The sequence below is a fragment of the Folsomia candida genome, unplaced genomic scaffold (assembly GCF_002217175.1).
Source record: "Folsomia candida strain VU population unplaced genomic scaffold, ASM221717v1 Fcan01_Sc001, whole genome shotgun sequence".
In the NCBI taxonomy this organism is placed as follows: Eukaryota; Metazoa; Arthropoda; class Collembola; order Entomobryomorpha; family Isotomidae; genus Folsomia; species Folsomia candida.
Genome location: NW_019091193.1, coordinates 28,204,522 through 28,218,060, shown reverse-complemented (window position 1 = coordinate 28,218,060; position 13,539 = coordinate 28,204,522). Strand labels below are relative to the sequence as shown.

Below are 13,539 nucleotides of genomic sequence, written 5' to 3'. Positions count from 1 at the left end.
AAGGAGTCATCCCTCCCACATTTGAGGGAAAAAAGTGCTGCTTATTGTATCCTAAGATGACGATTATCGAATAATTCTCCTGTCATTGAACCTCAAACACTGTTTCAACAAGCGGTGAACAAATAGTTGCAAGAACAACGGTAAGTACAATAAACATAAGCAAACTACTTACACTGATGGATGGAGAGACGATCGGCTAAACGAACAATTATTATTACGTCTTAATGTGAAGGTGTGAAAGAATTGAAATTCATGAAAAAAAACCGGTGCGGTCGAATACTTCATCAATGTCTACCAGTATAATTCCATACGTTGGTGTGAAGACTAATTAGCAGGAGCAGTACTGATGCCGTTGAAATGTTATTATAAATATGCACTTGGTCAATAATGGTAATTTTATTCGGAACTTATTGGTTCGTTAGTTAACCTTATTTCGATTCATGAATCGATCTTGCGTTCGTTGGTGACCAGACTGGGTCATAATACTCTGTTCTTCTGTGTAGGTGTATGTACCACTTATTCACATTATTGCATAATTATTTATGTATGGATTCTCTATTTCTTTTTAAATACGGGTTTGAGTACGCATTATTCATCGGTGATGATCTACTTTGGACAACAATTTCGGAAAAAGTAGTCCATCCATTCATGCTCAAATGGGTTGTTTTTCCGTTAAGGGAATTTAGTAATATTTATGGAAAAGGTTTGTAACAGATTTCATTTTTCATAAGGAACAAGATAGAACAAGTTTTAGATTTTTGAAAAATTTTAAGTTTTATGAAATTTTGCGAAGCGCAAATTTGCGAAATTGGTATTTATGTGCACTGGACATTTGCTGCAAGCAGTCATTGACTTATGTTACGTAATCTCGAGAAATGAGCGTTTTTGTACATAAAAGCACGTACTTAAATTTAGTAACACAAAATGCATCGACTTTTACACGTATAATTAAGTATTTGACGAGATTTTTAGGATTTTATGGTGAGAAAAATGACAACATTTTTGTTAACGACGTGAGAAATATTATCAGGAACTAATTGATTATTGATTCTTGTTACTCAACATTTTACACAATTTCATTAAATTCATCATAATTTTTTATTACATGCATGTTTATTTTATTTTACACCCATTTTTTCAACAATACTGCACACACGTCACACTAATTATTTACTAAATAGGAATGAGTATTGCTTGCTTATTAATCTCTTTTCTTTGCTTATTAAACACTTTTCTTTTGTGAATTATGTATTACGGATTAAAAATAATTTCATAAATCCAGATAAATTTGAATTGTGGTGTTATACAATACATTTACAAAACAATAAATAAGACAAGTGCGCATATAATTTTTAAAAAACATGGATAAAAAATTCCTTCAAAAACAATATCCAATTTTGCATAATATCGTCCTTTCCTCCATAATCTTAAGTAAATAGTTGCATAATTATTTTAAAAAAACATTCATCCAATTTTTTTAAGCATAGCTCATCCATTTGTTTGGCGTATATTGCATCTCACATAAATTAGTAAAGTTTCTCAACTTGACAAATAAATAAATAAATCAAAAACAAAAATAATAAAAATTTACTAACTTATTTAAATAAATGAATAAATAGTGATCCAAGTAATTCTATAGGATTATCGTCGTCGTTTGTTATTGTCACAAATGTGTAAATAAATAATGGTTGGATTTGATAATAGAAAATTCAGGTACGCAATCAATTAAACGGAATTTATCCCATGTTTTGAGGTAGATAGAGATGTCACAGGCCTAAAAACCTGGTCCAATTTCCAACCAGACAGAAAATGTCAAATTTTATGATAAATTAGTTATTAGGAATGTGGTCAATTTTGTCGTCTACTTGTTTGTTGCATCGTCATGAAAAGGTCGTGGTGTCATGTACTGTTTTTTTCTCTCTATGTATTTAATAACGAGGAACTTATTGTGTAAATTTATGTATATATTTCTTGTGTCACCAGACACCAACCAGGGTGTCCACTGCATAATACTTGTATCATTTCGTTTTTTTCATAATTAATTAACTACGTTGGAGGAGAATTGTCTGGAAAAAGTGGATCAGTTCAGTTCTTTCGTGAGTGAGTAGTACATATGCGACAAGTAAATAAATGTAGGTCTCGTATTAATTTAAAGGGATGAATTTAAAGGGAATATTAAATACTTATGAAACTCTGCCATGTATTTTTTGTCGCTGTCGTACATATAGCACAGAAACGTCTCATTTTTACTTTGTCCTGCTCAAATTCGTGTCTCCAATTCACATAAAATCTTGTCTATTCCACGTCCTTTTTAGGTGTGATGTCATCATGAAATTAATGTAATGTTTTTAGCTCTTTAGGAGATGAGATAGTGAGTGAATCAATGTAAAAAACACTCGATTTACACAGTCGTCACCACCACCACCATCAATCACTATTAATTGTTGTGCATAGCTCATCATCAATCAGTTGAAAATCATGACCCCGAAGGACCCGTGGCCTCAGCCCCCATCAGTTCGGACAATTGGTTGAATGTCGTGATCTGCATGATAATATGTTTAGTTAGAGAATACTATTTTATTTAATGGGCAAAATACTTTGTCAAGATAAAGTATTTTGATCTCTGTTCTTTCCAGGGTTTGGATTTTCAGGGGTGTTACACCCAAAAAATGATGAAAATCTGCATCGAGAATACAGCAATCGTACGAAGTTTGTTGTGAAGAAATTAACATTTTGTTGATGTTAACCTACTTTATTTTAGAAAATCGTGAAAATAAAGTATTTTGACTGCGATGAAAAGTTAATTTCTTCACAAAACCTGTCATTTCGTACGACTGCTGCATCTTCGATGCAGATTTTCATAAGTTTGTGGGGTGTAACAGCCCTGAAAATCCAAAAGCTGGGAAGAATGGAGATCAAATACTATATGTAAATATTTTATTACCATGGGCAGATTGGTCACAGAGTCCGTATCTTGGTCGCAATTTGGATAAGTATCGATACACGAGGCGTGTCCTTGCCCATCCTTGGCTGCCTTCATGTATTTAAAGTAACGCAAAATTCGGGGAGATTTTGTTACCGGTCGTTTAAGCTCGGTTTGATGTCTGTAAAAAGAATGAAATAGTTAGTTAATTTTAATAATAATTAAGATATTATCATCACTTGATCATAAACGCAGGAGCCGGTCAATTAAGATTTAGGAGAAAGATGCATCGTCGTTGTGGCTTATCATTTTTTACGATATTATATAAGTTATACGGGGTTAGAAATAATGAAACAATTTTCTTACTGATTAAATTATTACATTTTATGGTGGATATTCACTATTTAATTGGCATGACGTATTAACGGGAAGTTTTTATGGCACGTTTTTATGCATCTACATACGCCGAAAAAGCTATTTGTTGTTGCCAGCAAACAAATATTATTGCAAAAAAAAATTAATTCGACCCGACAAACGTTTTTGGTCATTCATTATTCGGTTGAAAAAAGTCTAAAAGAAAATGTCCGCAGGACAATTGTAGGACCATTTTTGTCAGGAGTCTGCATTTGAGTGACAACTTAGTGAGACGTCTTCCTCGCTGTCACTCTTTTTTTACTAATTTAACGACCTTATTATTTTTGTGGAATGGATCCTCTCATAATTACAGAATAATTAAATTCTGCTTGCCTAGAAATTAGTAATTCGGTGTGTATGAGCATTGAAAAAATAACGTCTCCTTGACCAGTGGCCGCAGAAGCGTGGTTGGGGACAGTGGGACAATGTCCCCATCGTCTGTCCGTGTTATATAAACCCCTCGTTCCCCTGTCCTACAATGTTAATGTCCCCACAGTTTCCGCGGCTACTGTCCTTGCCCATTGCATGCTCAGCAGAAAAACCTTCCCAAAAACCAACCCCGGAGGAGTTGGTGGTTGGTGGAGGTGTGAAACAGCAAGTCAACCATTTATAGCTGATACATACATTTCCTTAATTACTATCCCTAAAATGTCAGTCAGTCACACCGCCATGGTTTCATTTGCATACGCCACGCCACACCAAGCCACGCACCCTACGAACCTCAAGAGGCGACTTGGTTAGTTAGTGGGTGACCATGTTACGTTACGTATCAGATTAAAATTACAATCATCTCATCTCCCGTCGCCTGAACTATAACTCGCCTCCTTCCCAATTGTCACCCATCCATCCGTCAGCCCGTTCTAAATCTCGACCCTTATCGTCAACACGGAAATTTTGCACAGAAAAAAAGAAGAACGAGCCCAACCAAGCAACGGAGGAGGAGGCAGTGCTAGTCTGTCAACGATGATGATAATTTCCGAGATAAATACGTATCTCGCACACACACGACTTAATGATCTCTTCTCTGATAACTTCCTCTCACACAATTCATTTCTCAATTCTGTATCAGGTTACGGAGAGAGGAAAAAAATTCTGTCATCTTCTTGTGTGGTGCTCGTACGTACATCTTGTTCGGCCTCTCATTTGCTTGAATATAGTTTCGGGACGTGACAAAATTTTGTGAATAATGAAATGTTTCATGAAAGAAAAAAAATCCGTCCCCTGGTTCCGACCGGTAATCATGTGCGTACGATTGTGTGTTATGGTGGGAGGATCTGATTTTGATTGTGTATGACCGAGACTTCTTTTTTGCTTTGCATAATTTTGCGGTGCTGGTGGGTCGGTTACTTAGTAAACTTTGTCTGCAAATGATGATGTGTGCGGTCGCGGTGGGACATTAATCATATTTTTTTACTTCTCATATAACAATGGATGTATGAATACAATCGAAAAAATGGGAAGAATTAGGACAAAAAGTTGAGTAATTGTTAAATCTGCATTTGTTTGGGATGGTGGAAAGCAGATTCATTGATTCCTATTTAGAAAAGATCCACAGTGCAGGCGCATTTAGTCAGGTTTTTAGTAATAATTGAGGTGGGTGTAGTACGACCACTACAACTAATTTACTTTTCGATAGATTTTGCTCATCTGCGAATTTGATTCCTAATTTTGCATATTCTACGTGTGTGCAAAATGTCAAGTTTATTGGATGAGTATAACGACCGTAATCTATAGACAGACAGACAACCATGACGGGTACAGAAGCCCTGACTCGGACTAAAAATTGATGACAGATGACAATAATTTAGAATTAAAATATCGACTTACTTGGACAACTGGGCCGACAAAAGGTTCGAGTAGGGTGCATACTTGACGGGAAACTTATAAATGGAGCAGACCGCGCGTTCCCTGCAGCCCTCGTCGTGATACCCAAGATGCGTAAATATCGAGTCGATCCTGGACAAGAGGGGGCTGTAGAAGGGGTCGTAGTTCTCCACCTCCGCTTGCAACGCGTTGGATGGGACGTACTCCTTATTATTGTCCGACAACATATCGGACCCCCCGCCGGGTGAGTAGCCTTGGTGCAGCAGTGACTTAAAGTAGTGCTGCCTCCTCCCCTCGCCGGAAGAACCGCCACCACCACCACCAAGTCCTTGCACGCCATGGAGCAGGATGGGGTTAATCTGGCTGAACTGCAACTTTTGGTCACCCGCACCCCAACCGTAACCTTGTCCGGAGGGTCCTGTTCCTCCTCCGCCCGAGTGGTGAATATGGTTGTCGTACTGGTTGTGCACTTGGGGTGGGTCGTAATGCTCGATGGCTGGTGGAGGAGCCGCCGATTCCCAAGGTTCGGGTCCATTGTGACCCCCACCACCGCCCCAGATCATTCGCATCATTTCCCACGGGCTGCCCTCCTTCCAGAACATGTTGTACATCAAGTACTTCATTCCGAAGATGAAGGGGGCGAACATGCTCTTGATGATGAGGAGGACGATCCCAGTCCCAATTCCGGCCAGGAAAGCGGGTCCCGTGGAAATGGCGACTTCTACAAAAAAATCAAGAATCGCATCGTTATGAAAGTGCGACTTGTACTCAAATTCTTCGAGTCACATCATCGTACAGAAATTGCGTGTGGATCTGTTGTGGTGTGAAATTAGTCGTGTCATAAATCATCACAAACTTCACCCCGGTGACTGAACATGCCTAAGTCAAGTTTCACTTTTGATACGAAAAAATCTGCATTTTTTCCCAATAAACAAATTGAGCCATTAGTGCGCTCAGTCATTATGTTCGCGTCGAGTGTGGAGAGAATCGAGTAAAAGGAAACGTGAACATTATTGAATTATGAGAAGAAGTTGATGGTGCCAGCCAAAAAGTGATGGTGTGGGTGAACCAATTTTGAAAAAAAGGTCTACACCACGGCCACCACTAGTATGCATTTGCTACCCCAGAAGAAGCTGCTGCTGCCTAAATGCATGGGCTTTGATCTCTGCAGGATAACCACACACGAGAAGTCAAGCACTGCGAACTTGATTCGAACGTGTTCATTACGAAGATGCGCGTTGTGTTGGGATGATCATCGTCATCATCAGAGGCTATGAACAATAAGGCGATTCCACACACCTATCTGGCTAAGAGAGTGCATATCTTGTGCACTTACTACTGCTCCATTTATGCCCTGTCATGACTGCGAGTTATGTGTACATCCCATCAACCAAATTGAAGGTTTTTCGCTATTCCGGCGGAATTGGAGACGCATACTTGGCATTACACATTCCCATCTTTTAGTTTATTTTGCTCGCTTATTTTATTATGATGCGGTTAAAATGATTAATTGTCGGTATTTTGGAGGACCGCGTTTGGACACAACCCATACCACCGCAGACGTTGGCGATGATGTTTTTCGAGTTGGTGACTGAGATTGAGTCATGATCACGATGAGACGTATGTATGAAGAGATAATTAGCTTACGACACAGAAATTCAGTGCCAAATTTTGCTTCGGGACATTAAACGTGGTTCGTACACACATGTCTAGTAGGTCCTATTACTACGACGATCTGCACAAATTCACATATTCTGCACATAAATTCTGCACATATGTGCACAGTGTTTCGGGTGCAAGTAACCACCTGCAAGAAATAAGGGCAAGAAAGTGGTTTTTTGAAGGTATTTTGACCTGCAAGAAATGCAAGGCGCGAGAAATGATGCTCCGCGGCGCATACTTGATACGTGGTGTGGCTGGATGGCGCATATTTCTCACAGTTTCTTGCGTTTCTTACTTTGCAGTGCAAGAAATGTACAAATCCGAAACCCTGCACGTACAGGAAAATCTGCACTCGATAGATAACCAACTCTGAGTAGCATGCAGTTATTATTCTGATGATACGACTGATGAAATGGGGTATACGTACGTGTGTGTACATACGTGGTGCAAAGTGCACTCTGCCATACCCATGGTCAAGGACAGGATAAAAAGCCTCGTCACTTTTTTCATATTTTTTTTATAGTGCAAGACAAGGTAGGTACGCATAAGCGAAAGAAAACCCACCCAGCCAGGACCGACGACGACGACGACGAAGAGGACTCTGCAATACTTTTCTGCATTTTTGACACTTTTTTTAGCATGCTCTCCCAATTTTTATGAAACCTGCTACCACGGAAAAGAAAAATGGTGCATTTTCTCGATCCTTGTCGCAAACACGCAAGGTGGAAGTAATTAAAAATAGTTATGCAAAACCGTGTACGGCACAAATCGTGTCCATCTATTCTTAAAAAGACCATTAAATTACTAAAAGTAGGCCTAAAAATGGCATGTACTTACTGAGCTCATCCTTAAAAAATGGGAATTTCAATTTCAGGTTGAACCCCGGATCCCAAAAGATTCTCGGAGTGGACCGCCCCGTTTCTGAGACTGCCCTCGTCCTCGGGGAGAGACTGACTTGGAACAAGTGCGGAATTTTGACCCGCACTTCGCGTGACTTGACAAACTCTTTATATTTATGGAACAAAAATCTATCCGCGGGGTCACCCCAGCGGAGGAGCAGGTTAAAAATGTAGCCTTCCGGACCATTTTCTGGCATTAATTCACTCTCACTTAGACTCACATTTTCACTCAGGTCACGATTTCGGACCAGTTCCACCCAAGGATTTACCCGGGTGTTTGACACGTCGAGGAAGTTCTGCATCAGCCAGGAGTACAGTTTCAACCGTTGACAAGTGAACCCCTTGTTGGACAAAGTTTTGCACTTTTTCCGTTGGGCGAGCACGGATTTGGCGAGGGTTTTCATATCGGCAGTGTCAGCACTTTGATTTCGGGAAGTGGGGATGACTTCATTCTCGGAGGGGACGATTTTACTACTGCTTTTCCGTCGACGACACTTTTTCGACGACTTTCCCGCCCCGCAAGACGGCGATGACGGTGTCAAATTGTAGGTCTTCTTCCACCAGTTGAGACTCATCAAGTCACCATTTTTATAGTTTTTTGTTGTCTTTGACACGACACTTTGCCCGGCCGAGGAGGCGACGGGTGCGAGGAGGAGGAAGAGTAGGAACACGGTAACCACCCAGAGAACGAGAACCCTGCACGAATGGTTCATGAAGGTCACTGGTCCAAGTCCAAACTTCATTATGTTGATTGATTCTGCAATCTTGGAACTGGTTGACATGCTTTGACCGGAAGTTGTCCTTTTATCACTTGTCGTATAGTCTCATCATACTGAGCTTGACAATAATAATCCGGAAAATACAATGTTTTTACTGCGTCGAGTTGTCTGAAATCTAAAATAGGAAATAAATTAAATTTCACACCAACTCTGTACACCGATTTCTCGACTTGCAGAAACTAACAAAACGACACCCGTGCGAATCTGAAGTCATTGTGACACCACTGAAATACTTATAGTCACCGAGTTATTTTTCAAATTTTAAAAATGCCTCAAAATTTAAAACCCCTTTTTTCAAAGTCCTTCCACAACAATGATAAAAACAGGAAGGACACGAAATCGGAACACATTTTGCCTGCCTGCCTATTCGCCTCGTCGTCCTTTCCTAAATGACGGCGTGGTTTGGTTTAGTTTATATCATCAGCCAGCTACGAACGTACGTTTTATCGCCGTGATCAACGTATGTATCCACCAAGAAGAGATACGAAGAATGTGTATGTGCATGTGTACATCTTTTTGGTAATGAATCTCACCCAGTTTTGAAATCCCCCTTTTTTCATTATTAAGAAGGATTTAATAAAAGTGAGCTCAATTGTTTAGCTGTTATCCTGCCAACCCATCCACCCACCCATCCTCGCTGCCTGCCTTTACCTAGGCTAAGCTATTTAATAAGCCAGGCCAGGCAACAATATGCATGCTAACTTTTTTCGAGAGATTACATATTTCACAGTTTCCTTCATCCATGCACCACCTACTTGCACATAGAAAGAATGGGAAGAAAGAATAATGTGTATGTATGTAAGCAAGTCACTTTCAGACCGCATCTTCTTCTCAGTTTTTGGCTTCTGCGACACGCTACACTTCCCCCAAGGAGCATTTATCAAATTAAGGAAAAGATGCGAGATATGATCAAGTTCGTACAGTGTTTGTATGCCTACATGTGTATTATTTGTTTGGATTTCGTGGTACATTGTTACTCACACATGCACATTGTTGCTCTTCGGAGTACTGATGTTTTTGTGATGTCATGTTACATACTCTGGTACATATGTAAGCAAATATAGGAAAACCCTTCCTGCAAAAGGTGCAGATTGGCCTCATCTTGGGTTATTTTTGTGTGATTGGAAGTTTTCATTTTTTTAATTTGTTGAGCTTGAAAAGGTGTAAGGTTGATTTTTAGAATTTGCCTTACTTTCACTCCAGCCGGGGTAGAATCGGGTACCCGATCTGGAGAAAGTTCCCTGGTGGAAATTTGAAATCAGTCTCTGTAGAAATTTATCCAAATTTTCTACAGAAAAACTGCTAATTTTTGTGCAGTAAACTATGCGGAATTATGTACCTACAGTTCTGCAGATGAAAACCCATAGAGATTTGTAAAAAAATTCTGCATAATATTTACAGCATGCATCGATTGACAGAGTGACTTCAACCAGGTTTTACGTATCCAGTTTTTACCTGTATTTAGTGTGTACTGTAGTGAGATCCCTTCACCTGTCTCACTTTTCCCATCCTACAATCCTATGAAAACTTTCTGTTAAACAGAAAAATAAAGCTTTCAACAACTTTCCAACTTCCATAAAAAAACTGGTATCCACCCGATTAAGCATTTCCAAAAATTCCCCTCGCAACGGAAAAGTGAACACAATCACTTCAATAAATCAGAAACTACCTTAAATTCTGTGCAAGGTCGAATCGGTTATTCTCCCGAAAATAGGAAATATTTTCCTCTTAAAACATCCCATGCACGACTGCCCAATTATTCCACTTGTTCCACATAATTTTGATTAAACATGAAATTCTGCTCATTTTTTTCTTACTTTTCCTCTTCATCGTACAAAATTATTAATTAATTAACCAGCTCATAATTTATATTGTATGAATTTGTGAGATGCATTCCGCCGATAAGTTTGAGAACATAGTTCAAAAATACTAATCAAACCTGAGCTCAATATTAATTAATACCAATTTACAAAACTGACCGTTCTTCTCCTCTTTCCAATTATAATTATAAAAATGAGTGAATTACACATATTCGAACTATGTAGACTGAGGATGAGATACTATGTATGATACGCGATTTACACGTATGCATGCATCCCACACTCCAATAATTATAACGATGCCGCTTTCGATTTTGGAAATATTACTCGTTTTTCGATACGACTAATCCAATTAATTTTTTCCCCAAAAATCCAAAACTTCCTTCGACCATATTTATAAAGTAATATATAATTTTAAAAAATAATAAAAATTGTCCTTACAGAATCCACGCTTCCAAAAAAATCACACCGTAAAATTCTGCACCACTTTCGAACAGTGTTCCTGCACAATAGAAACCAACCACACCCACACGATTGCACCACGTTACACACTTTATGAGGATCTCTGAAATGTTTTTTTAAATCGATGTATTTTTATTTTTAAAAAACTTCCCCAAATTTTAGAAACCCTTTTACTTATGAAGGACACTTCCTCACTATTTCCAGAGGACGACTGGTACTAGGATTTTGTGAGGCAGCAGTTATTATACCGACAAAACCACTTGAGGACCACTTTATTAAGACGAGATGTCATTTAGCCGTAGTCGCCTTCTAATTTCACCCCCTCGACTAAATAATACGGAGGAAGGATACCGTCCTCTTCGTCGTCGCCTGATAAGTAACCTATCCTCTGAAGACTACGTATGTATATAGCTTCATTTTCTTCATTTTAGGTGATGAAGATTGTCATCCAGTTTTGTGGTGGTTTGAACCTCGTGCAAAAAACGGACCGATTATTATATTGTTAGACAGATTTTACATCATGTCCGCACGACATCGCCCTATTTGACGACACACTCGCTCGTATGTATCACACCACACGTTATCGCACCATGTATCGCATCAGCAATGGTCATCTCTGCCTTTCTTCGTGCCCCACCTCCTGTAACCTCTCACTCATTCAGTCAAAAAGAGAGATCATTCACAGCGATAATAAATGTGTAAATGGTGCGATTGAGGGTGCGACACAAAGGAATTAAGCAGCGGCTCTTTCTTGTATGCACTTATTATTCAGTCATCTCGATCGCTCCCTCGTCCGCTCGGCTACCAAATATTTAAGTAAATTCAGCAGCGGAAGAAGAAGAACAAAGAAAACACGAAATTAATGAATGACACATTTTTGGGGAGTTTTTGGGAAAAGTGGTGCATTCAGCTCTCAGCTCAAAGTTATCGAATCACACAAAATCCTATTTCGTAAAGTATTTAGGTACTTAGTTTTTGGACCTAAATAAACAATTAGTTGGCAAGCTAAGGATTTCTTTGTGTGATTTCATTACCATCTACTTTTTCTTGACCCACACACATCAATGGAAAAAATTGAGACTTTTTTCTCCCCAAAAACAAAGACGGGCATATTAACGCTCCCCGTGTTATTGGCTATGACTGTGCGATGAGACATGCCAAGGGAGAATTAATTTCCCGAGCATAATGTTCCTGAACAATGCAATGTTTCAATTTAGGAGTGATATTGAATTTTGTGAAGAGAGATCTGTCATCAAGGTTTGCATGTTATTTGTAAATAATAATACTGCGCACATGTAAATGTGTCACTTATTTGGGTGCGTGAGTTGGTGAATATTGCATGGAAATGTAGAGTGCTTTAGTTGCCAAATTATGATGATGATGATGATGATGATTAAAGATGAATGAAGAAGAGTGAAACATACATAGCCAATTTTTGCTAAATGATGATGATGATTCCTCAATTAAATTTATTTTCACTTTTTCATAAATCGAAATACTTGGTGGTTTTACCAATAAAAACTTAATATTTTTATACTTTCACTCCTGTGCAATTGAAGGAAATTGCTCCGATTTCGAAATTCGACCAATTTTCGAAATAAATAAACACTTTAATTTGATACCCTTGAAAAATCTTGGATTTGAAATTAATCCTTATGACACGTGTTTAATGAGGATAATTATCCACAACTCATCAGGACGGCTGCCACTAATTATACAAGATGTAAACCGGCAAAAACACACAATCCAATCAAACTTAATTAATGGGCTGAATTGGAGCTGAATTTTCCCCAGTTTACACAACAACGGCATTAGTACAACATGACCAGGTCGTAATATACGAAAGAATCCATTAATTTAGAATTTTTACACTCTTCTTATGAAAATTTTGGGTACGTACACATTTCAGTGGCATTTCCGTGTATGTAATAACCAGAGGGCGGATATGTACGTATTTTCAACTTTTTCATTTGATGACGACCGACGGTCAAACTTTGTGGGTGTGTTCCCTAATTCGCATAGATCACAAAAATTTCAAAATATTTTTACATTGGGACATATTTCTAGGCTTTCTCAGAAATATAAGTATTTCCGTTATTATCTGAAAAATTCGAAAATCTTTTACATATGTATTTATTCAAAAATGCATACAACTTCAACGAATATTTCAACGATGTGAGACGAAATTCTTTTCCTCAAAGAAATTCGACCACAAAAAAATACAGTGCATTAAATTCATAAATTCAAATTTTGCGAAAATTTTTATTTTTATGATTTTTACGTATGTACATATTTCTTAGGCATACAGGTTTGGCTTTTTATCCTAAATAGTAAATACATATTTCAGCGATTTTTAAAAATGCATATCCACCCTCTGCTAATAACTCTTTTTTCAAGTTCTAGAGTTCTTTTCAAGTTCAATTCTGCTCTAAATTTTTAGGCAAGTTTACGTAAATTCATAGCCCAATCAGTATTCTACTAGTCTGCATGATAATGAATATTGTACTATTTCATCTTATCAGTCTCACCATCTTAGAAAAAAACAGTTAAAATTCGGACTAGACTCATTTTTCTTTTCAGGGCATACATAAATACGAAATATCATTATTATTAAACTGGTATTTAACAACAAGACGGATGTCCAATTAATTAATTAATTAATTAATTAAAGAGTGCGGCCTGTCCTTAAAAAAAGGAGAACATACGAAGAGCAATCCCGACGACAAAGGAAGTCTTTTTAGAATCTTGCCGAAAAC

At 38.3% G+C, this 13,539-nt stretch overlaps 1 protein-coding gene and 1 long non-coding RNA gene across 3 annotated transcripts; one reads left to right on the top strand and one right to left on the bottom strand.

The window, feature by feature from the left end:
• The first annotated feature begins 3 nt into the window (after window positions 1–3).
• Window positions 4–8,070, top strand: LOC118439169. Its single transcript, XR_004837263.1, has 3 exons — window positions 4–140; window positions 7,698–7,883; window positions 7,956–8,070. It is a non-coding gene; the product is annotated as an uncharacterized LOC118439169 (long non-coding RNA).
• Window positions 1,092–11,076, bottom strand: LOC118439156. 2 transcript variants are annotated; one of them, XM_035860246.1, is made up of 5 exons: window positions 10,763–11,076; window positions 7,661–8,616; window positions 5,165–5,882; window positions 2,945–3,104; window positions 1,092–2,542 (listed from the first exon to the last, which is right to left on the bottom strand). In XM_035860246.1, the coding sequence occupies exons 2-5, from the start codon at window positions 8,502–8,504 to the stop codon at window positions 2,477–2,479; spliced, it is 1,788 nt and encodes a 595-aa protein (XP_035716139.1). In that variant the 5' UTR covers window positions 8,505–8,616; window positions 10,763–11,076; the 3' UTR covers window positions 1,092–2,476. The 2 variants fall into 2 exon arrangements, with proteins under 2 accessions (XP_035716139.1, XP_035716132.1); XM_035860239.1 differs by lacking the exon at window positions 10,763–11,076 and having other exon boundaries at window positions 7,661–8,869.
• Window positions 11,077–13,539: the final 2,463 nt, after the last annotated feature.